Source organism: Piliocolobus tephrosceles, chromosome 9, assembly GCF_002776525.5.
Source record: "Piliocolobus tephrosceles isolate RC106 chromosome 9, ASM277652v3, whole genome shotgun sequence".
Taxonomy (NCBI): Eukaryota; Metazoa; Chordata; class Mammalia; order Primates; family Cercopithecidae; genus Piliocolobus; species Piliocolobus tephrosceles.
In genome coordinates this window covers 105,304,335-105,330,469 of record NC_045442.1, presented here as the reverse complement: position 1 = coordinate 105,330,469, position 26,135 = coordinate 105,304,335, and the positions used below count along the sequence as shown (strand labels likewise).

The 26,135-nt window shown below is 36.3% G+C and overlaps 1 protein-coding gene across 1 annotated transcript in view; it reads left to right on the top strand.

Annotated features, from left to right (window-relative positions):
* The window catches only part of MYO3A (myosin IIIA), a 263,818-nt gene that overhangs the window by 79,463 nt on the left and 158,220 nt on the right, over window positions 1–26,135 (top strand). Inside the window, exons 7-10 of the mRNA XM_023194848.2 lie at window positions 715–791; window positions 5,316–5,461; window positions 8,143–8,208; window positions 10,471–10,626. Of these exons, the coding sequence (XP_023050616.1) occupies window positions 715–791; window positions 5,316–5,461; window positions 8,143–8,208; window positions 10,471–10,626 (445 nt within the window). The remainder of the gene's footprint in view (window positions 1–714; window positions 792–5,315; window positions 5,462–8,142; window positions 8,209–10,470; window positions 10,627–26,135) is intronic.

The following is a 26,135-nucleotide window of genomic DNA, read 5'->3' as shown; positions in this document are numbered from 1 at the left end:
AAACTGTACTCCTAATTCTCTTGAAGGTCAGTGAGGAGGGTATCTAACAAGGTGGAATTAATGGAATGACATGAATGAAATATTTGATTATACCTCTTTATTGTAATAGCCCTTCAGTCTGTAATCTCTCTAAAGGAAGAGAACTCATTCTGTTAATGATGTTGGTTTAAATAGATATAGTTAATTTGAAACTTCTAGTCAGATAAGGTGTGATTTGCCCAGGTTTAGTAGATGGGAAATAATTTTATGAAGATTCACAAGTGACCTACTATGTGCATAACACCATATAGGACATTCTCAAACTTGCTGGAATTTGTTAGTGGGCAGGGACAGGAAGAGGGCAGGGAGGAAGCATGCCGTTCAGATAACAATTACATGCCAAAATATGTAAAATTGTTTACAATGTAGAAGATAGAAAGAAATAGGGATCAGTATAATTGGAGCAGATTAAAAGCCAGCATGGGGGAATTAAGACTTGAAATGGGGCTTTAGGAAGGAGCAGGATTTGGAGTTGAGAAAGAGAAAATAGGAGGACCATTCTGCTTTTTGGCTCTGCAGAAATCCTGATTTAGGATCCTTTAATGTGACGTTAGGGCCAGTGGCAGCTTTGAGGAAATAGAATTTTCATATTAGTTTGCAAAAAAGACTATAGCAATTGAAAGCTCTTTATATGAGTAATTAATGCAAAAAAGTACATCTTGTCTCTTCCTCTAGGTGTGTCTGCACAGCTTACCAGTACCCGGCACCGTCGGAACACATCCGTAGGAACACCGTTTTGGATGGCTCCTGAGGTCAGATAGAGTTTTGAGGGAGACAAACGTAATAGGTGATCCTGTCTGACTTTCCTTTTTATGTGTACTCTATCTACATAAGCATTTTGGAATATAACAGGAGAAGCTCTCAGTTGTGTTATTTTCACGTGAGATTTTTACATGTGTGAGGAGGTACCTGGGAGGTGGTCAGTAAATGGGCTGTGAATGAACACATGAATCAGTGAAAGAGGGAATGAGTAAATCAGATGATGTAAAGAGAAACTACTTCCAGGTTTATTTTTTCATTAAATTTAGGTGTTTACTGTGTAGCTGTACTAATGATATTTACATTATACTTTAAAATTATAATAGAAATATAATGAGAACCCCTATCCTTTGTGGGATCAGATTCAGGTCCATTAACCTATATGGCAGGTTCCTGTGTTGAGACACTCTGCCTGGGGGCTATGCTCAGCTTTAGTAAATTCTTTACATCATTACCTTTGGGACGTTGCAGATAAACTGCTAAAATAGTTGAGGTAAAAGGTTTTCAAGAGTCATCTTCTACCCCCATCACTATTAATGATTTTAATCTTTTTAATTATGCTTATCACTTATAATGGACCCTTATTTTTGAAGACTGTCTCTACAACTGTTGGGGAAAGTGCTGCTATTTATCTCCAATTTTCTAGGGAGTGAAGGGAGGAGAAGTAATTAATATACTATATTAATATTTTCAAATCTTATAAATAAATTTGAGGATTAAATGCTGGTATGCTGTTTTTATTTGAATACTTGTTTAATTATTACTTGCAAAACAAGTTAAAATGTAAACTTAGTACAAAATATGGACAGAGGATGAAGTATTTTAAGAAACTTAAAAAAATCCACAATGGATTAAAAAAATTTTTTAACAAGGAGCATATCTTAGAATAAAAATAGAAAGTACCGTCATATAAGCAAAATCAAAAATTGAATAAGAGAATCTCAAAGGAGAGTTTCTTTAGAGTTTGTTTTGATATATTACTAGTGTTTTTTAAACTTACAAAAAATTACAAAAATGAGAAGTTAATAAAAACCTAGTTATAATACCAAATATTGCATTTTGTTTGCATATATTATTAATATAATAAATAATATTACATATAATATTATTGTATAGTATTCTAGCTTTATGGGTTTTGTATGTTTATTATAACAAGCCATTATTCAATATTTAAATTTCCATTTAGTAAAAACACTTATTAATATGCAATTATTAGACAGTCATTTTTCTGATGTCAGTTTTATTATTAATAAACCTATAGTAGCACAGTAGGGCTTGAAAGTTTTTTCTGGCTTAGCAAACTAATGGATATAATAGATATGAAAAAAAGTTCACTACAGTTTTTTTCAAGCTGTCATGGAAATACGTGTTTGAGATTTTGTTCTTATTATATTCATCTCTCTGTAATAAGTATTTTCTAACCTTGAAGAACATATTTTAAATAATCAGCTTTCTAGTTAATCAAGATATTCCATATCTACCACTCTATCGTATTAATAGCAAATGTCTAAGAATTAGAAAGCAATAAGGTAAACAAATATATGTATATATTCACCATAATGACATAGAAGTATTTCAGTGTTTTTAGAGCCCAGGAGGCAAGGTTGTTCAAATCAATTATCACTTGAAAAGTGAAATTCTTAATTTGGCATGTTTAAATTAAATTCTATATCAAAAGTAGTATTTGCTGGTTACATAAAGACATCCTCTGCCAGGATGAAGGGAGCAAGGGAATTAGCGACTGTAGCAGGTGACCATACAACTTATCATACAAACCAGGACACCTTGGAGAGTGAAAGGGGATGATATTTATTGTGATTCTAGGACTACAAGCATTAAACAAGAATGTCCCAGGCAAACTGGGACATAAATTCACCTGAGCCTATGGGGAGATATCCTCTGACCACACATGTAAATTCATAAAATAATGTATTATCCTGAAAAATAATTTTCCTTGGGAAAAAAATGATGGGGCAAAAGACATTATTTTTACACTCTAGCAAACAAAGTTATATTAGACAACAGAATGAGAAATTCATATGAATGCATTTTTTAATTTTTAACAGCTTTATAGAGGTATAACTATAGAATTAAGTCATTTAACATATACAATATTCTGATTTTTAATGTATATTCACAGGGTTGTGCAGTCATCATCACAATCATCACAAATGTTTTTGCTCCCCCTCAGAGAAACGTAGTAGTCATTAGCATTCACTCCTCATCTTTGCCTAAGCCCCCTTACTCTAGGCAACCATTAATCTATTTTCTGTCTCTGTGGACTGGCCTTTTCTGGATATTTTAAATAAATTGAATCATACAATATATGGCCCTGTGTCTGGCTTCTTTTACCTAGTGTAATGTTTTCAGGGTCATCCATGTAGAAGTATGTATTAATGCATCACTCATTTTTAGAGTTGAATAATATTCCGTTGTATGTGTAGACCACATTATGTTTATCTATTTGTCAGTTGATGAACATTTGGGTGTTTATCACTTTTTGTTATTATGAGCAATATTGCTATGAATATTTGCCACATGAATTTTTAATGTAAAACTTAGGACTTTACTGTTTCCCTCAGTACATCAGGCTATGCTCTCTGATTTCAGCAGTTCACTCTCATGTGATATTGAAAATACTTTCATAGAAAAGGTTAAGAAGCACTGTGTATGATGATGTCCCATCATACTAACTCTAAGTTGAGAAACTATTCTCTCTCTTTCTTTATATATAGACATATATATATGCACATGTATGCACATGCATAATTTATTTATGTATGCATTTATTATTGTCCTTCAGGTACTTAGAAATGAATTGGTTAATGGTCTTCTTATTTGCCCATAAACTCGCCACCCACGCCAGAACCAGAATATTACCCATAGCATGCACTGGCCTCTATCTCTTCATCTATTCCAACTCCTCACCTCCTCTCAAGAGTGTCTGTTGCCCCATATGTTGTGTTTATCATTGCCTTCTTTTTATTTTTTTAATCACACTGATATGCTTATAACTAAACTGTTTCCTGTCATTGCCATTAGTGTCAGGTATTAATAAGGATTTATTTATGAAGGAGTCACCTTTCCTGGATGACATGTGTGTAAATGTTACCAACTGAATTCTAGTGTGCCCACAGATGGATTTTTTAAATGTGTTAAGCCTGATGTTAAGTGAAGTCAGAAGGTGAGATATCATTTCCAAAAAGGCCTTAGATTTTTCACTTTGTATATCATTTTACAGTACTGTATTTAAATGACACAATTCTAATCTGCCATCATTCCAAAATTATTTTTTGTTTTTCTTGTGGGTTGGCATGTGCAAAACATAAAATTTAAAAAATGCAAAAAGATGATTCTTAAAATGTAAAGTTGAATTTCCTTTTTGTGTTTATTGATGTTAATAATTACCATTCACAATCAATCTGCATTTGTACTTACACATCTACAGCTAAATTGGGAAGTAATCAATGCAATAATTTCTCTATGTCATACAATCTTATAATATTACAAAAACATTCCTCTTTTTTCCTTATCTCTCAATTACATCTTTTGATTACTGACATGTTTTTAAACCTGGTTGCAGTTTTACAATTTAGGGTGGCCTCAGATAGGCTGTTGGTAAAACTACATCAAGGTTTATTTTTATTCAGTTTTCTTTTATTAGTGGCTTAAAGCTTTTGCATTCCTCCAAACTTGTCTTATTCCTCCCTTAGGTAGCCTTGCCTTCTAGTTGCCAGTAGAGATCAAGGCCATCTAACTAGACAGCCCTCAAGCATGTTTACCTTTATTTCCTCCACTTTTAATTCTTCAAAAACGTAGCCCTCATCTTTTCATTCCCTCAATAGATATTTATTGCGTGACTACCACTGCCCAATCTTTTTTTTTTTTTTTTTTTTTTTTGAGACGGAGTCTGGCTCTGTCGCCCAGGCTGGAGTGCAGTGGCCGGATCTCAGCTCACTGCAAGCTCTGCCTCCTGAGCTTACGCCATTCTCCTGCCTCAGCCTCCCGAGTAGCTGAGACTACAGGCGCCCGCCACCTCGCCCAGCTAGTTTTTTGTATTTTTTAGTAGAGACGGGGTTTCACCAAGTTAGCCAGGATGGTCTCAATCTCCTGACCTCGTGATCCACCCGTCTCGGCCTCCCAAAGTGCTGGGATTACAGGCTTAAGCCACCACGCCCGGCCATACTGCCCAATCTTTAGCTCTGCATTTGATCCCATCCCTTTCCATCTGGGACACGATTTCTTTCCTCTTCTTGTTCTATATTTTCAAAAATATTTTTCATAGACTTCTTCCCTTATATTTGTAAACCTCCTAAGGTATTATCTGTTCCCAGAACAAAAATACTACTACTAATAATAATTTAATCTTTTATTCTCCTCCTAAGTTACTGCCTTCGTCTTTACTTATAGCTGTCAAACTTCACCAGTTTAAAAACTTAATGCTTTGTTCTAAGTATTTTATTACATGCTTGTTAAGGTCACAAATTTCACCTTTTGGTGGTGTGGTTTTCTACTAGGTGATTGCGTGTGAACAGCAATTGGATACCACTTATGATGCCAGATGTGACACTTGGTCCCTGGGTATAACAGCCATTGAGTTGGGTGATGGAGATCCTCCACTAGCTGACCTGCATCCCATGAGAGCACTCTTCAAAATACCAAGGTCAGATGACTGACATTGGGTCCAGTATCTGCAGCCCGTTTTTCTTCCTCCAGCCACTGAGTGTTCATCATGCTCTTCATGGAGATGTTCAGATACATTCCAACAAGTTGGGAGCAGAAGAGCCTGGAATATTATTCTGCTTCTTCTGAGACATTGTATTTGTTCAGTAGTTGCATTTCCCTGGTCTAAGTAAAAGAGCTTTCTCTTGATAATCACTGTGTCTTTCTCTCTTTTGCTAGGATTTGATCTCAGAAAATAGCAGTTCCTCCCACTCTTTATCAATTCCTCAATGAGTCAGTGAGGCATCAGAGTCCATAGCTTGTGCAAGTGTTTTGCTTTGCTTTACCTACCAATCTAGTAATATTTTACTACTTGCTAAGATTTCCCTTGTTCAGAACTTTAAAATAATATTATTAAGAAAATTATATATAAAATTTATCCAGAAAATAATGATTTTAAACATGTTAATATTTTGAATATGTTAATATAAAACAATAAATTTAGAAGAATAACCTCTTTTGGTGCCATGAAAACACTTGACTATTTATGTACCCCTCACCCCTTCATGTGTGTATCAACAGATTTTCCCCTACTATCCTATTAACTAATTTCTTTAAATACTATTTTCTATGAGTGGTGGTTAGTCCCTAGATGTTTCAGATAACTAATGTGAAAAGACTGCCTATAATTATTAAAGGTTTTATTTTTAAATATCTTTTTAAGGATTTTGCCTTAATTATAATGCAGTGCACACCCAGAGCCTGTGATGACAGGGATCCAAAACATTAGAATATTTGGCATCTAACTACATTATTATAAGACCAAAACATTTGAATTCATTTTTGCCTTTGAATTTCTTGTCCTATCTATATGTTCCAAATTATAATACCTTGACTATATATCATCCTTTACATACTGCTTATTTTGTAAGTGGAGAAGCAACATTACAGAAAATAATGGAAAACCTTCTGTATACTAAATCCAAGACATTTCATTAATTTTGAAGAAAGCAGAAAAAAAATCTGTAGTTTCTAACTCCTATTGTCATTCAGTATGTAAGGTGAAGTTGTGTACTGCCTTAGCTGTTTTAATTGTGGATTAAACCATCATATTTAGTCTGATGTTATTATTCTTGGTGATAATGCCACATGAAGGAAGGATGACACTGTTGATAGATATTGTACCTAGGTAACAGGCAATGTGCAAAGTAATTCTAGGAACTGCATCATCTTGGTTATTTCTTTTTTTTTTTTTTTTTTTTTTTTTGAGACAGAGTCTCTCTCTGTCGCCCAGGCTGGAGTGCAGTGGCCAGATCTCAGCTCACTGCAAGCTCCGCCTCCGGGGTTTATGCCATTCTCCTGCCTCAGCCTCCCGAGTAGCTGGGACTACAGGCGCCCGCCACCTCGCCCAGCTAGTTTTTTGTATTTTTTAGTAGAGACGGGGTTTCACCGTGTTAGCCAGGATGGTCTCGATCTCCTGACCTCGTGATCCGCCCGTCTCGGCCTCCCAAAGTGCTGGGATTACAGGCTTGAGCCACCGCGCCCGGCCAGTTATTTCTTAATTATGTCTACCAGCAGTGGAATTTCAAGAATACTGACTATGGTAATATGGAGAAAAAGAGGATCTGAAAAGCTACCCAGTTCTGAGTGTTCTGAAATAATCCACACTTTGTTATTCAAAGCAAGCCAATAAATCTCATAAAAGGACATTTTCAGGAGGACAAGAAACAAAACAACATTTCTGCAGAAAAGAATTACTTCTTTTAATGTGCAAATTAGCAATCTTCAAATTGTCCTCAGGATTGTGAAATGAGCTTAGTCGTGATCTGGGGTAGATGAGTAGCTGCACTTTTCTTTAATGAGCCTGTACAAACTGTACATTAATTTCATTATAAGCTATTTAAGGAGTAATGCAGAACTGAAGACAAAGTATTTCCATTTCACTAATGAAAACAAAGAGCTGTTAGAATTAACATAAAGCAGCACTTCAGCAAATTCGACTATCATGGTTGATCAATGTTGCTTGATTGCAGAGTTAGATCAGCCTCATTTTCAAGTGATGTTCCTTTGTATTCAACGAATGTGCCAAAAAATATATTTGTTCAGTTTAAACTGAAAGGAATTAATAAAATTGTTAAAGTTGTATTCACAGCTTTATCGCTAATAATATTTTTCAATTCCTTAACACTTTGTAACATGTTTCCTGCTGTGTGTCCAGTAACAACAGAACAACTCATAAGGGCATTCTGCTGTGCCACTCCCTGGCACACTTTCCTTCATATTCCAAACAGGCCACTTCTGTGTTCCCTGGATGTTCCTCAGAGACTTCATTGGGACTCATAGGAAAAAAAACCCTTTTCCCCAGCATCTATTGTTTCTATTCTGTTAAGTATTGATGTTTCCCCCTAGAGCTAGGTAAAAGCAAGAAGACTCTTTAAAAGAAAAAAATTAGTAGTTGGAAAAATCAGGTCATATGTTAAGTGCTTTCAGAGAAACAAAGATTGTGTCATTTTGTATAAAGAAAGATGTATAAAGAGAGATAAAGATGATTTATCTCTCTTGGAATTGGAAAAAGATGGAATCCTTGATTGAAACTGGCAGAACCTGTGATTGCATTAGTCTATCTCATTTTGCACTGACTGACCAATACGCAGAATCTAACACTGACTCTTATTTTTCTAGGAATCCACCCCCAAAACTAAGGCAGCCTGAGCTATGGTCAGCAGAATTCAATGACTTCATAAGCAAGTGAGTAAAAAGAGTGTTTTAAAAAACCAAAGAAATTCCCTCCTGCTATATAACTAAATCTCCTCCTGTTGCTTCTTATCTGTTAAACGGCCCCTGAGATTTCTATTATTTTCTTCAAAGGAAGCATCTATAGTGTCTTTTAAATGTTCTGTGAATTTACTATTGCTCAGATAATGGCCTTAGGGTCATGTTTATTCACTTATCAATAGCTATGCTTCTGTGGACCCTTTATAATCAATGGACATGTTCTTCTGTTCACCTGTGTTTTGCCTATGAGTGTCATTTCATATGAGATGGTTCTCAGCATACTATTAGGTTTCGCTTCTTTATCCAACTTTATCCTCTGTGCCTTTTAATTGGGGCATTTAGCTCATTTACATTCAATGTTAGTATTGGCATGTGTGGATTTGATCCTGTCATCATGTTGTTAGCTGGTTGTTATGCAGACTTGTTTGTGTGGCTGCTTATAGTGTCACTGGTCTATGTACCTAACTGTGTTTTTGTAGTGGCCAGTCATGGCCTTTGCTTTCCATATTTAGCACTCCCTTCAGGACTTGTTCTAAGGCAGGCCTGGTTGTAATGAATTCCCTTCACATTTGCTTGTCTGAAAAGGATCATATTTCTCCTTTGCTTATGGAACTGTAGATGCTTCCACACAGATCCTCAATGGAACTTAGTGTCTGATGTATTTCTTGCAGTTTCCCCTCTGAGAAACATTTCCTGGTTTCTGCCAAGCAGTTAGTATTCTGTCCTGGTTGCTATTGGTTTGGTTTCTCTTCCTCTATTAACATTGCCAATTGTATTTAGCTTACCTGTTTTGACATCTTTCTCTCCAACTAGACAGTAAGCAACTCTAGCGCACTGAACGTGCCTTACTTGTCACTGTAACTCCAGAGTCTAGCAGAGTGCCTAGTAGCACATTAACGATTTGATAAAGTATTACATGAATAAAATAATTTCATATGTGACTCTTCTGAATACATAGATACAATTACTACAGATGTCAGAAATTAATGCATTCTGTTAAACTAGAGGAAAACTAAGAACACTTGTTCTTATTTTTTAGACATTGGCATTCTTATTCCTTAGCATATTTTAGCATTCCTGGGAAATATATTTTTGGTTAAGCTCAATGAAATAAATTGCATAATTACTATAATACCAATTAGAAATGGCACTGCTCAAGCCAAGGCATGAGTTTCATCTTTTTATGCTTTTTTCTTCTTTTTTAATATCCCCAAATGACAGCCCAATCTTCTCATAATTGTAGACTCTGTGAATTGCAGGGTTAAAGGGGTCTTGGAAAGTTGTACAGCCCAAGTTTATATCCAGAGGTTAAATCCTTCTCAAACATGTGCACTCAGTGGCTGCCCAATCAATACTTAAATATCTCCAGTCAAAATAATATTTCCCAATTCAGCTCATTCTACTTTGATAAGCCTCACTCTTGAAAAGTTCTTCCTTAGACTGACCTGAAAGCTGTTTCTCTCTTGATTCCACCAACCAATTCTAGGTCTTTTACCCCTTGTGACCACTGAAAACGACTTGAGTCCTTCTTTTAAATATTCAAAGTCAGCTGTCACAGCTGGTTAAACATTCTACATTTGTTCAAATGCTCCTCCTGTGCTGTTGTTTCAGGTGCTCTCACTAGCCCTGTCCTTTCTCAAGAAGATGCTCTGATTGAACCTATCAAGAGGTGCAACATGCGTTAGTACATCTGCTGTATGACCTCAAAAAATACCTATTGACATGGAATTTCAACATCCTTAGCTGAGTGGCCTTCTCAATTGGGTTACCAGTTTTATCACATAGAAAGAAACAGATCAATTGAGAAGCCTTTAAAATCATTTATGAAGGGAAACTGCATTGTTTGTTTTATTTTTAGATAAGCATTAAACTATAATGACTTCATTGTCATTTATCTGCAGCTACTGACTTGTAAAGGAGACTTTGCAGTGGAGACATTTTAATTATCACTATGCAATAATCCTTGCTGGGAGACGACAGAAGTGGTATTTAGTTGAAAGTTGGTATCACTGTAGCTTAATCACTCACAGATGTGTGTACTTTCACAAACATTTCATCACATTGCAGTTTGCTATTTTTGAGAGATTAAGAATTGCAATTAATATATTTTAAGCTTGGGCTGAGCATTTGTGAGGAGCATCACTCTTGTGTGTTAGATTAATTTTTAGGAATATGAATAATAGTTTCAAAACTCTAACTTATCTAACAACTGCATGTTCTTTTTTGCCAGTGCAGGTGCTTGACTAAAGATTATGAAAAACGTCCAACAGTGTCAGATCTTTTACAACATAAATTCATTACTCAAATTGAGGGCAAAGATGTGATGTTACAAAAACAACTAATGGAATTCATTGGCATCCATCAATGCATGGGAGGCACAGAAAAGGCCAGGTAATCAAATAGAATCTTGATTCCAAAATCCAGAGATTATTGAAAGATTTTGAATAGTTTAATAATGCATTAATTTTTAAGGTGAATAAAATTTGGAGGTAATGGGGACTTACATGAAAAGTGAATGTCACCTGTTGAATTGCATCTCAATATTGGTAAAATTACCGGCAACACTTATTTTTTTTGAAACAGAGTCTCACTCTGTCGCCCAGGCTGGAGTACAGAGGCACGATCTCAGCTCACCGCAGCTTCTACCTTCTGGGTTCAAGCGATTCTCCTGCCTCAGCCTCCCAAGTAGCTGGGACTACAGGCCCCTGCCACCACACCTGGCTGATCTTTTGTATTTTTAGTAGAGATGGGGTTTCACTGTGTTAGCCAGGATGGTCTCCATCTCCTGACCTTGTGATCCACCCGCCTTGGCCTCCCAAAGTGCTGGCATTACAGGCGTGACAGGCAGCACTTTTTAAACAAGTTTTAAGAACGAAGAATGTAAACTTCAAAAGATCATTTTTGTGTTGGTATATGTTTTCTTGTATTTTCTGCTTTTCTATAAAGTAAGATATCTTAGATTTGGGATTAAAAAATATAAAACTTGAAAGACCGTTTGGCACTATTATTTGTTCATTTTCCCTGGTTAAATTATATTTAAGATCATTTTAAATATCTTTGTACATCCTATTGGGATTTTAAATAGTATATAAGTTTATTTCAGGAAATTTAAAAGTCACAGAAAAATATACAATGGAAAATTAATCAAGTATAACATTTTAATCTGTAACCTTTTAATATCTTCTTTTTGGGTATATATATATATATATATTTTTTTTTTTTGAGACAGGGTCTCACTTTGTCACCCAGGCTGGAGTGCAGTGGCGCCATCTCTGATCGCTCTAGCCTCAACCTCCAGGGTTCAAGTGATCCTCTTTCTTCAGACCCCTTAAGTAGCTGGGACTATAGGTACGCACCACCATGCCTGGCTACTTTTTGTATTTTTAGTATTGATGGGGTTCTGCCATGTTGCCCAGGCTGGTCTTGAACTCCTGAGCTCAAGTGATCCACCTGCCTCAGCTTCTCAAAAGGCTAAAATTACAGGCATGAGCCACTGTGCCCAGCCAGACATTTTTAAACATTTTTAAAACAAAATTGTAATAGTATTATGTGTGTCCCAGAGACTGTCTACTTTCACTGAATAGTGAACATCCATATAATTAAACATTCTTCTAACACAAAATTTTAATGGCTAGATAACATTCCCTTGCCTGACAATTTAATGATTAATTTAAATAATTCCATACATTTTGGCTGTGACTGTTTTTACTCTATCAAGTAACTGTGTAATGAACAGAGTTGTACATTAATCTCTTACTGTTTTCTTAAGATAAATTCCTATAGATGGTACTATTAAATCAAAAAATTATTAAAGTTAAATTTATAATTTCACTTTATTCTTGAGAATCATATTTGTTTCATCCCAGGAGCATATCACTATTTAAGGAGTTGGAAGAAGTGAATAGGACATTACTTATTTGAATTCCTGTTGGGAATGTACACATTTAGTTCCCATTTGTTTAATGCCTGCTATGTGCCAGATTTTATGTTAGGACTTTATTATGTTATCTCATGTGATTTTACAACAAATCTGAGGAAAATATTTTATGATAACCCATTTTCACAGCTGAAAAAAATTGAAGTTGGCAGAGGTTAATTAACTTGCACAAGGCTGCACAGGAAATAAATGACTTAGCAAGGATTCAAATTCTGATCTTAAAGCCCAAGCTTTAATTCACAGGAGTAAATGAACTAATGATTGTGGATGGTCTTGGGAGATAATAATCCATGCCTGTTTGAGTTTACAGCTTTGCTGCAGAGACAGACCTGATATACCTTTAATGAGGAAGAATTAGGGGACAAAAAGAAAGAAGCAGATATGTAGTTTGTAATGAGGAGATAATCATGCCCATCTTTTTATCTTTGTGTAAATGTAGTTTCATAATCTGCTGCAACCTCATTCTTCCCAAAATAGACAACAAATAATCAAAATAAACAGAAATTGAGGTGTATTCACATTGTGTAGGAGGTTCAATGTCAAGAACTGTGAAGGATCTGAGATATTGCCCTACCTGCAAGCTAACAATTTGACCTGCCACAGTTTCATGAATGCTAGTAGAAGACACAAGATTCATGAATGAGAGACAAAGGACTTTACTACTCATTGCCAAGCTGACAGCATGAGTTTATGTTCACATTGGTTCTCCTTGCCCACTAGTCCTAGGGGAAATGTGGAATAGATGGATGTTGTGTCCACACTTGGCTTGCCTCATAACTGGGAAACCCTGAACTTGAGAAACTACAGTCTTTTAAAGGGGATGCTTGCATGCTTGCCCAAATTTTGCCTTGGAGGAAGCATTACTTTACCATCCTGGACACCAGGACAGATGGAGACAGTATTTTTAATTTCTAAGGCTGTTTGCTATACAAACATTATTGAAAATATAGTCTGGAACAAAAGCTAATATAAGACATGCAGAAATATGAGAGACCCATGAATAATTGTCTCCTGTTGTTCAAGCATCATAAGAATAGCTGCACTACACAGCTTTTAGATTGTCATTAGATTGTCATGCTTGTGCTGTAAGTTTCAGTGATTATTGGGCACAGTGTTATGCCCAACACTTTCTGATTCTGAGACACAAGATGTAGTCTTGTTTATCCTGTTAAAAATTCAGAATATGCTTTCAGTATGAGAATTCATGATATACTCAGTTATGGAAATTTTTCAGTTGTTATTTTAAGTATTGATCCTCTCTCATTCTTTTCACTTTTTATTCCTGAGACATAAATGTTGGAACTTCCTATTTTACCTCACATGTCTTGTAATTTCTCTGTCATGTTTGTCACTCATTTATCAATCTCTGCCACATTCTGAATGAATTCTTCAAAATTGTTTTCCAGTTCACTAATTTTCTCATAGAACTGGGCCTAGTCTAGATATCTTGTATACCAATATTTTTTTCATGCTGATATCTATTATACATCAACATCTATATTTTTCATTTCTATAATTTCTTACTTGGTGAGTGGTTTTTTTGTTAACCACTCTTTTCATATCTGACTTTTCATATCTTGCTATTCATTTTTTCTTTTGGGGGAAAGTAATTCCATTTTTCTTCTCTTTGATCTCAAACATACTTTTTAACAGTAACTCTCAGATTTGCATTTCAGCACAGGTGAATTGTCCTGATTATTGAGTTCATTTGTTTATTTAATATTTGGTTTCCTTAGTCTAGGGTTCAGAATTTTAGTTTGCTTTCTCATCTTGAGTGGGAGGTTTTCTATTTTGATTTTTCTTTCTTTCTGCATTCTGTCTATTTGGAGGGTTTTGCCTTTGCCATTACTGGTTTCAAGATTCCCCAGGGCCCATCGTGATTTGAAGGAAACTGCAGATCTAGTTGCTGAGCCAGTGGGAAGTAGATCTTCTGTCTTTCCATCCTGCCATCTCAAGCACCTGGCTCCATATAAAAGGAAGAAGCGGCAGAGATTTTTCAATCTTTTTCCCAGGCAAGGAACCCCACACTCAGCCCCCTTCTTCCCACAACATCTCGGTCAAGGCCTTCATTGTGAATGTGTGTTTTAGTTCCTTTACTCTCCAGGCCTCTTTTTCCCGTTTTTGGTGCCTGACTTCGAATCAGCCTGTAGTTTCTGCCCTCTTACCTGGTGTTTTTGTTTGCTCTGTTAGGTCCACTCTAATGCTCATCTTGTTTTAGAAAATATCTTTGTCTTTTTAATTTTATTTTTTAACATGTAAGAAATATTTTATTTTTTACAAACATATGTTTGGAAGAGGTGGGAGTTGAACTTGAATTTTTACCCACAACACTCTTTTGACTATGGATCTTACTTCAAAGGAGGAGGAAAGATTTTCCTGCCCTCAGCATGCATATTCACACTAGTCCCAAAGTGTCAGACATACTCAGGCAAAAGCAAAGAGGCTTGGTTATGCTGCTGGTAACACATTAAACAAAAGCTGTCTTCTTGAAAATCATGAAAAATAACTTGATTTGTCACAGTTTCTGATGTTGGTAAAATGGATCAAAAAATCTGATTGTATTAAATCTACATAGGTAACTCAAAGCTGACATTTTTCTTTTTGTACATGATATTATCCTTTAGAATTGAATTGAGGCATGTGCGTGGCAGGATAATTTTTTTTAAATTAAAGATTAAGCTTTAAAGAAAACGGTCCTAATATAAATTGAATGCAAACTGAATACTTTATAAACTTCCTTGTTGGGAGGAGGTGGAGTATTGGGAGATACTGTGGAATGGATATGAGAACTTTCTATTTTAAGTCAAGACCTGAATATAAAACACATCACTTTTCTAAACTCAACTATTCTGAAGAATTAAGACCATGTCGTAACACACTCCTTGAAAAACAGGAAAGCATTTTTCACATGAGTTAAAATTGACAATGTTAGAAGGCAGACTAAATTGGTAGAAACTCTAGTTATAAAATATTTTAAAATAAGATTTTTCTTATGACTCGTATTTTTAAACTGTTGACTATCTGATTTAATAGGAATAGATAAAAGTCATTTGTAACTGAAATGTGCTATTCAGAATTCTTGACGAAAACAGTAAAAGCCCACTTAAAAAGTAAAGCAGTTTAGTGGACAGCATTGGATGGCTCAGAGAATGGAGAGGATGGGAGAGAGCCAGGTTTAGTCATGAAAACAGGGGGCTTCAACTGTCCGTCCTCAAGAATCACCAGCTAAACGGCTGCCACTGAAAACCACCCACCTGCCTCTAACATTGCCTGCCGTGACACTAGTTTCTTGAATGCCACATCCCACTCAAAATATTTATAAACTGACTTTGAGTTTTACATTGCTTCCTTGAGGTTCTAAGTTCCATACTGGACCATCTGATCGCCCACGAGTAGGTAACAGGCCCACACAGGTGGTGAGAGACACTTGGTCTCAGCTCATTTCTAGTTTCTATGTGAGAGGCAGAGTCCTGCCTGCTAGCCATTTTGAAATTTCTTCCCCACAGCAGATGGGTATTTTTAAGCTGCTGAAGCAACAGATAAATAGCCATTATATGGAATGTTTTAAATTCTATTTCATTCTATTTTAGAGACAGAGTCTCACTGTTGCTCAGGCTGGCCTCAAAATTCTGGGCTCAGGTGATCCTCCTGCATCAGCCTCCTGAGTAGCTGAGCTTTCAGGCACAAGCCACCACATCTACCTCCTGTATGGAATATTTAACACTTCCTACAATTCCTTCTTTTATATGTCTTGAACATTTGCCTAAAAATATTATTTAAACTATGATTGTCATTCCTCATAAAGAAAATATCTAACCCAGCATCTACTTAAATGATAACAAATTCCAAATTAAAACTTCCTTTTTTTGAAAGTCATATTATTAACATGTTATCATCTTAAATTTTCTTTGTGTTGTATATACAATGCAAAATAACTTTAATATTTTACTTGCTACTCTCAACATGCTAGTGGCAATTACCTTTGACATTTATAGATTATTATATTTTGCATATGATTTCATAGAAATAAAAAGGATTTAGTAACTCCTTTTTCTTACTAATGTTGGTTTCTTAGACCAAAAATACTGGCTGTGTTTGTGGTGCTGTTGCAACTAGTCCACTTGTCCTGGCATCTATGGTTTTCCGGCCAGAATATAAGGCGTATTTGAGACATATGTGGAAGGATTAACAAAGGAAATCAAACTAAAAATTGACTATCAAATCAGTGTTAAAAGTACCTGCAGGGTGCGGTGCCTCACGCCTGTAATCCCAGCACTTTGAGAGGCCAAGGCGGGTGGATCACGAGGTCAGGAGTTCGAGACCAGCATGGCCAACATAGTGAAACCCCCTCTCTACTAAAAATACAAAAAATTAGCCAGGCGTGGTGGCGGGTGCCTGTAATCCCAGCTTTGAGACTCTGTCTCAAAAAAAAAAAAAAAAAACCCCAGCCCAAGCTGTTAATTCCTTATTAGGTATGGGACTTTATGTAATGTAAATTTGCTCAAATAGGATTTTGATTTTACAAAACAGAACAATGAAAAGAAAACAGATCAATAGGAAGTAATAATAGGGTTCCTTCCATGTGGCACAATGCATGACTCCATTTTATGTTCTATTTTCTGGGCAAGATAATTTTTCTTTAATGGCTGTGACTATGTCATGGTGAGAATTATTCACCCTTTGGAACATGTATGCTTTTCCTTAACACATGAGACTTTTTAAGAATGCTATCCCCATTGCTTTACTAGCAATTATATTTTCAATTCCCATCTCCATGTGACTGAAAGATACTTCAAACTCAACATGTCCAAAATTAAACTTGTGATATTCCATCTAAAATGTGTTATTTGTTCCCTTTCTTATTTTATTTTATTTATTTTTCTGAGACAGGGTCTTACTCTATCACCCAGGCTAGAGTGCAGTGGCGTGATCTCGGCTCACTGCAACCTCCACCTCCCGGGTTCAAGCGATTCTCCTGCCTCAGCTTCCCAAATAGCTGAGATTACAGGCGCCCACCACTGTGCCGGGCTAATTTTTGTATTTTTTTTTTTTTTTTTTTTTAGTAGAGATGGGGTTTAACCATCTTTGCCAGACTGGTCTCAAACTCCTGACCTTGTGGTCCACCTGCCTCGGCCTCCCAAAGTGCTGGGATTACAGGCATGAGCCACTGCAACTGGCTGTTCCCTTTTTTATTAATGACACCACCACTTATCTCATTATGCCAACCAGAAATCTAGGGATTATCTTAGCCTATTCCTCTCTCCTACTTTTAATTTTTAGTCCAAACCAGGACTAAATTTATTACGATCTCACTCAACATCAATTATGCTATAAACTTTGCTACCCTAGAAATCATGGATTAAGATGACTTCCATGTTGTCTCAACATTTGTTGAGGCCATTGTATAAAGGTCTGGATAAAAGTTCTCCACAGGGGTCTGACAGCTGAATCCTTTATACAGCCTGTGCTCTGGGGCTAACTTTTTAGTAAACAGGATAAGACAAGCACATAAATAACCATTATACAAAATTTCAATCCCATTTCCACTAGCAGGGGCAGGACGGCTTATCCAGGAGGTGGCCTTTGAATCAGCACCACGGGGAATAAACTGGACTAAATCATGTGAAGATAAGAGTTACCATAAGATGAACATTATAGCTGGAAAAACAGCCTGAGCAAAATCATGAAATCAAGGATAAGCTGACAGAAAGGCAAGCATTTAATCAAGCTGTAAGGGGAAAACCCAGATATAGGATTGGAGAGGTATACTGAGACCAGACCCCTGAGAGCACTGAAAGTCAGATGGATAGGTTTGACCTGTGTCCATGACAGCCCAAAGTGGGGAGTACCCCATCGCTAGCTTTTAAGCCACCTGTGCCCTACTGTGCACCAGCCTTTTGTTGGTTCTAAAAGGTAAATTATGGATATACCAAGACAGACTACAGCAATAATTTTGGATTCATTTTGCTTGTTCCCAGTGTGACCATTTTCTCATATGTTTCTTCCTAACTTTAAAATGTTATATGTCTTTGAAGGTAGGGAGAGTTGGTCCCAACTGTGTTTAATTATCATCTATCTCTAAATATGCTTAATTGGGTCTTATCCTTCTGCCATCTTCTATTGCACGAGAGTGGGTGCCCAGCCCTTATTACAGACACTTGAATCCCAACCCCTGCCTTGGACTGCCAGGATGGCAACTCCACTGTCTACAGCAGCCCACTCAAGCTGGGGACCCAGGCAGGAGTATTTCTCTTCACCTAGTTCAGTGTAAGTTGATTCTAATGACTCCGTAGATGAAGGACTGTAAGTGTCTCAAATTAAAATTAGAAATAGGAGCGCACCATTCTGGAAAACAAGATAACCTAGAGTTTGCTTTTATTCAGATAGGAATCGATCATGAATCAAGAAACTGGATAATGATAGCTCCATCATTAAAATACATGGCCATTTGCTATGACCAGATCTAGTTGCTAGTCTAGAAAAAAATAGAAAAGGAGCTACAGATCACATAAAGATAATTCTATTAATAATATTAACAAAGGCTGATGTTGACTCGAGTGTCGAAAGGATGATGAATTTGCTTCAAAATTATAGTATGTATTTAACAAGCTGTAATAGGCAAGACAGGGGCTAGTGTCTGGATATTTATATATTTAACATATTGATATATTTTAATATTGGTATATATTTAATATATGTGGACACTTATCTGTTTCTATGTTTTTGCGTTTATTTTTAAATGGATTGTGTGTGTGTGTGCGCACACATCATTTGTGCTTATATTCTAAGTAAGATTTTATTTTAGAAGATTCTCATCTTATCTTGGCTAAAATAAAAAGTGAAGGAATTGTCCCTGTCAGTGCTAGAAGGAAAGGTCTCATAAAGGAATATACTGGTAGCTGTGTCCATCCAAGATGGACAACTCAGGAAGAAACAGATAAAGCTGGGGAATATAGCAAGGATCCCTCTAGGACTAGGAAATTTGGAAAATATACAATAACTTACCCTTTCCTGTCTTAAATATTTCCTTATGTCAATCTTCAGTAAGTTCTCTTCCAGAATAAAAACTAAATGGCTTTTTAATGTGGTCTCCAGGAATTTTAAAAGGAATAGGAAATTGAATAATTATTCCCTGGAGAAGGCCATTGTAAGTATCTCTGCTCCTGAGTAGCATTAAATAAAGGAATTCAAGTAAATAAAAAGAAGCAGTTGCTGATACTACAAAAAAACTGTAAATAATTCTGAGAATAAGTTACATTGTTGCTTCAAAATGAAACAACGTAAAGAACCATGGTGCAATCTGCCCACTTGTGCTAAACACCTTGTTCAGTTCCTGTCTTTATCATGCCACTTCCCCCCTGCCCAATAATTATACAATCATAGATTATTATTGCTGGAAAGGAGCTTTGAATGTGGATCCTTATTTTAGAGATCAGGAAATTAAATCTCAGAGAAATTGAATCCTGCCTTCTGAAACAATAGCCAGTTAATGACCAGCACAAAGTTATAACTCAAGTATAATGATTTTCAGACTAGCTCTTTTACTAGTTTCTCTTTTCCTCACTAGTGTTAGAAGTTGGCGGTCACAAAACTGATGGACAGATTTTGTTTGAGCTACTTTGTATGGTTTACTCATAATGAGTATTTACACTTAAATTTTATTTTATTTCTTTGGTATACTGCAATTAGAGTTTGCATTACTAAGTAGAATATTCAATGGTCAAGGAATCTTTGTTCATGTTTTCCCTAAGACTTTTTTTTTTTTTTTTTTTTTGAGATGGAGTCTCACTTTGTCACCCAGGCTGGAGTGCAGTGGCGCCGTCTTGGCTCACTGCAAGTTCTGCCTCCCGGGTTTACGCCATTCTCCTGCCTCAGCCTCCCGAGTAGCTGGAACTTCAGGTGCCCGCCACCTCACCCGGCTAATTTTTTTGTATTTTTTTTAGTAGGGATGGGGTTTCACCGTGTTAGCCAGAATGGTCTCCATCTCCTGACCTCGTGATCTGCCCGCCTCGGCCTCCCAAAGTGCTAGGATTACAGGCATGAGCCACTGCGCCCGGCCCCCTGAGACTAGTTTTTAATTAAATTAAGGATACAGAGTGTGGAAACAACTAAGTTTAAAATGGGTATCTAACTTATCCTTGAAATGTTTGGGAAATAATAATTTAGGAACTAGGTTTAATGACACATGGATATGGGTGTTGACAATCATCAACATAGTGATATTTTCGTTTCTTTTGGAAAGAGTCCCTCATACCTATGATGAGTTTAGGGGTTTGCCTATGTTATTAGTAGTCAAGCTCTCAGCAGGGGCCAACAAAACTCTGCATTCAGTGAAAAAAAGGCCTGGATCATTTTCTCTAGTAATTAATACTGTAAGTTGTACTGCACTCTGAGATTTTTTAGCCTATTTTGTGTGTTCTATGTGATCTACTCTTCAGTCTTTAGTTTCATTTAGGCTTAAAATGGCAAGTTGTCAGTGGCTCCCATCACGAGTCACTGATGACAGTAAGTGTTCCTATAAGGACCAACTTGCTCATCTCTCCCTGTGGATCCACCCACATTGTAGCCCCTGGGGCCACTTGCTAGTTGCTGAACCTGCTATGTATCTTCATTCCTCTATATTTTGGCTCATGGAGTGTTCTCTCCTTGAAATCTCACCCACCTTCATTCTCTTCTTGGGAATATACTTAAAACCAGTCTCCAACTGTTGGCACCTTTGAGAAACCTTTCCCAGAAGTTCTGAGTATGTGTTTACACTTCCTTTCCTCTGTGGTCATACATCACTTTGTTCTTACTTCAGTTAGACACACCTGGGATAGAGTCCCAATCCTGCCGTTTATTAGTCTTGCCATGAACTAATTTTGTGACTCTGTACAAGTTACTGAACCTCTTAGACACAGTTACACCCTATTTATAAAATGAAGACACCAATAACACCTACCTGGTAAATATGAGAGAATAAATGAAATAAAATAAACAGCATGAAGCACCTGCACAACATTAGCAGTCACCAGCATTTTGTGGATAGTTACATGCATCTGTATTTTACAAATCTTAATCATCTATGTCTCCAGTGCCGAGTCTAGTACTTTGCATGTAGTAAGTGCTCAATAAATGTATATTGTTTGGAATTGAAGAGTTTGGGTTGAGATCTGAAATAGAATGCCTTGATTTGGCTTTATATGTTCAATAGACACAATTAATAGTGTGTTTAGCTATTTATTACTTACTGTGAGAAAAAAATTGGAGAACCAATTAACATGGAAGAGTTTTTGAGATAAAGGTTTTGAAATTTTGTTCTAAATTTTTTAAATAGATACTTCCAAATCTATTTTTATATATGGTGAGAGATAGGGATCTAGTATCATTCCTTTGCATATGTATACCCAGTTTTCCCAACACCATTTATTGAAGAGATTGTCTTTTCCCTGCTGTATGGTCTTGGCACCTATATTAGTTCATTCTCACACTATTCTAAAGAACTACCTGAGCCTGGTAATTTATGAAGTGAAGAGGTTTAATTGATTCACTGTTCCTCAGGCTGTACAGGAAGCATGACTGGGGAGACCTCAGGAAACTTACAATCATGGTGGAATGGTGAAAGGGAAGCAAGCACATCCTCACATGGTGTCAGGAGTGAGAGAGTCAAGGGGGAAATTCTACACACTTTGAAGCAACCAGATCTCATGAGAACAGCAAGGAGGAAGTCCGCCCTCATGATTCAGTCACCTCCCACAGGGTCCCTCCCCCAACATTAGGAATTATAATTCAACATGAGATTTGGGTGGTGACACAGAGCCATATCAGCACCTTTGTGAAAAAAGAGCTCACTGTGGGTGTATGGACTTATCTCGGGGTTCTCTATTCTGTCCCATTGGTCCATGTGCCCGTTTTTAGGCTAGTGCCCTGTTATTTGGGTTACTATGCCTCTGTATAATTTGAAGTCAAGTAATGCGATTCCTCCAGTTTTGTTCTTTTTTGCTTATGATGGGTTTGACTATTCTGGGTCTTTTGTGGTTCCGTATAAATTTTAGCATTGTTTTTTCTATTTCTGAAGAATGTCATTGGTATTTTGGTAGGGATTGCAATTAAATCTGTAGATTGTTTTGGGTAGTATGGGCATTTTAACAATAGTGATTCTTTCAATCCATAAACATGGAATAGCCTTCCATTTTTTGGTGTCCCCTTCAATTTCTTGCATCAATTATATAGTTTTCATTGTAGAAATTTGTCACTTCTTTGGTTAATTCCTAGGCATTTTATTTTATTTGTAGCTATTGTAAATGGTGTTACTTTCTTGATTTCTTTTTCAGATTGTTTGCTGTTGGCATATAGAAATGCTACTGATGTTTGTACGTTGATTTTGCACTCTTTACTGATTTGTTTATCAGTTCTAATGGTTTTCTTGTGGAGTTGTTTAGGTTTTTTCAAGTATACCATCATATCCTCTGCAAAGAAGGATTCCCTTTATTTCTTTCTCTGGTCTGATGGCCCTACCTAGGACTTTCAGTACTATGTTGAATAACAGTAGGCATCTTTTTCATATTCCTGATCTTAGGGAAAAGGCTTTACATTTTTCCCCATTCTGTATGATGCTAGTCCTGGGTCTGTCATATGTTCCCTTTTATTTTGTTAAGCTATGTTTCTTCAAAACCCAGTTTTTGAGGGTTTTTGTGATTTCAATTGATGCTTAATTTTTCACACGGGTTTTGTCCTTCATTCTGTTAATATAATGTATCACATTGATTGATTCGCAATGTTGAACCATCCTTACATCCCTGGGATAAATCCCACTTGCTCATAATGAATGAGTTTTTGTTTATTTGTTTGTTTGTTTTGAGATGGATTTTCACTCATGGCATGATCTTGGCTCACCGCAACCTCTGCCTCCCGGGTTCAAGTGATGCTCCTGCCTGAGCCTCCCGAGTAGCTGGGATTACAGGCAGATGCCACCATGCCTGGCTAATTTTTGTTGTTGCTGTTGTATTTTTTGTAGAGACGGGATTTCTCGATGTTGGTCAGGCTGGTGTCGAATTCCCAACCTCAGGTCATCCGCCTGCCTCAGCCTCCCAAAGTGCTGGGATTACAAAATATGTAGTTGAATTTGGTTTGGTAGTATTTTGTTGAGAATTTTTGCATCAAGATTCATTTGTGATATTGCCCTATAGGGCTTTCTTTCTCCTCTACTTTTCAGAATAGTTTGAGGAGGATTGGCATTAGTTCTTTAAATGTTTGGTAGGCGTCAGCAGTGAAGCCATTGTGTCCCAGGCTTTTTTTGCTGAGAGAATTTTTATTATGGCTTTGATCTCATTACTTCATATTGGTCTGTTCAGGTTTAGGATTTCTTTATGGTTCAATCTTGGTAGATTGTATGTGTCTAGGAATTTATTTATTTATTCTAGATTTTTCAATTTATTGACATATACTTGCTCCTATTAGCTACCAAAGATCCTTTGAATTTCTGTGGTATCAGTTGTAATGTATCCTTTTTCAATTCTGATTTTACTTAATTGGGTCTTCTCTCATTTTTCTTAGTCTGCCTAAAGGTTTGTCAATTTTCTTTATCTTTAAAAAATCAATCTTTTGTTTCATTGATCTTTTGCATTGCTTTCTTCATCTCAAATTCATTTATTTCTGCTCTGATCTTTATTATTTCTTTTCTTTTACTAATCTTGAGTTTAGATTGCTCTTGCTTTTTTAGCTCTTGCCTACATCATTAGGTTGTTTATTTGAAGTTTTTTTTTTTTTTTTTTTGATGTAAGCACTGATAGCTATAAATTTCCCTCCTATTACTGCTGTCACTGTATTCCATAGGTTTTAGTATGTTGTGCTTTCATTATAATTTTTATTTCAAGAAATTTTTCAATTTCCTTCTTAATGTCTTCATTGACCCATTAGTTGTTTAGTATCATGTTGTTTAACCCTTTTCCTGTTTTTTTAAGTGCACCTTGCTGCCATTGCTCATTTAATTTTACATAAACATGCTTTTTGAGACTGCAGCAAATCTGACTGATTTTCAATGTGAAAATAAAATATAAGAACTCTTCTTGGAGTTATTTCAAAACAGAACTAATGTTAGAATAGTCTGAATCATCAGAATTGTCTATTTTGGAAAAATCAGATTCATCAAATGAATCTTCAGCCAACAATTGTTCAAAAACGATGTTAACATGACTTGGAGGGATGCTACGCTTTCTAGGATTTGACATTTTCAGCAATTGAGAATTGTTATATTTTGTAAATGAAAATACCACTACCAAAACCAGAATGCTATAAACAGAATGTTATCTTTTGTTTCCAAAGTCAATATACAAGAGAGATGCAGAAATAATAATAAAGGCAAAATACTTCACAGCAAAGTTATCTTAGGGTAAACACAGCAGCTACAAGCACCACCAGCAAGTATTGATGGGGTAAATGGAAAAAGGGTTAATTTCTATGTGTTTGTATAGTTTCCAAAAATGCTCTTGTTATTGATTTCTAGTTTTGTTTCATTGTGGTCAGAGAAGATGCTTGATATTATTTCCATTAAAAAAAATTGTAAGACATGTTTTGTCACCTAACATATCATGTATCTTTGAGAATTACCCGTGTGCTGAGGACAAAAATGTTTATTCTGTAGCCACTGGATGAATGTTCTATACATATTTATTAGGTCTATCTTATCTATAATGCAGATTAAGCCTGATGTTTCTTTGATGATTTTCTTTCTGGAAGATCTATTCAATGCTGAAGGTGAAGTATTTAAGTCTCCAGCTGTTATTTTATTGGGGTCTATGTCTCTCTATTTAGCTCTAATATTTGCTTTATATATCTGGGTGCTCCAGTGTCGGGTGCATGTATTTACAATTGTTATATCCTCTTGCTGAATTGACCTCTTTATATTACATAGTGACCTTTTTTGTCTCTTCTTATAGTTTTTGTCTTGAAATCTATTTTGTCTGGTATAAGTATAGTGACTCCTGCTTTTCTTGGTTCCCATTGGCATAGAACACCTCTTTCCATTCCCTTATTTTCAGTCTATGTGTGTCTTTTTAGATGAAGTGTGTTTCTTGTAAGCAACAGATCATTTGGTTTTTGTTTGGGTGGTGGTGGTGGTGGTGGTTGTTGTTTTTATCCATTCAGCCACTCTATGTCTTTTGATTGGAGAGTTTAGTCCACTTAACTTCGAATTATTATTGATAAGTAAGGAATTATTCCTGCCATTTTGTTATTTGTTTTCGAGTTGTTTTGTGGTCTTCTCCTCCTCCTTTTCTTCCTTGTTCTCTTCCTTTTAGTGAAGGTAATTTTCTCTGGTGGTGTGATTTAATTTCTTGCTTTTTTTTCATATAACTGCTATATGTTTTCTGATTTGAGGTCACCACGAGTCTTACACATACTATCTTGTAACCCATTATTGTAAGCTGGTAACAACTTAACAATGTTTGCATAAACAAACAAACAAGCAAAATGAAAACTAATAAAACTCTACACCTTAACTTCATTCTTCTGCTTTTTAACTTTTTGTTGTTTCTATCTGTATCTTATTGTACGGTCTATGTCTTGACACGTGATTGTAGTCATTGTTTTTGATTGGTTCATCTTTTAGTCTTCCTGCTTAGCAGTAATTTACTGTAGTTACAGTATTATAATATTCTGTGTTTTTCCTTGTACTTACTGTTACTAGTAAATTTTGCACCTTAAAATGATTTCTTATTGCTCATTAAAATGCTTTTCTTGGCCGGGTGCGGTGGCTCAAGCCTGTAATCCCAGCACTTTGGGAGGCCGAGACGGGTGGATCACAAGGTCAGGAGATCGAGACCATCCTGGCTAACATGGTGAAACCCCGTCTCTACTAAAAATACAAAAACTAGCCAGGCGAGGTGGCGGGCGCGTGTAGTCCCAGCTACTCGGGAGGCTGAGGCAGGAGAATGGCCTAAACCCGGGAGGCGGAGCTTGCAGTGAGCTGAGATCCGGCCACTGC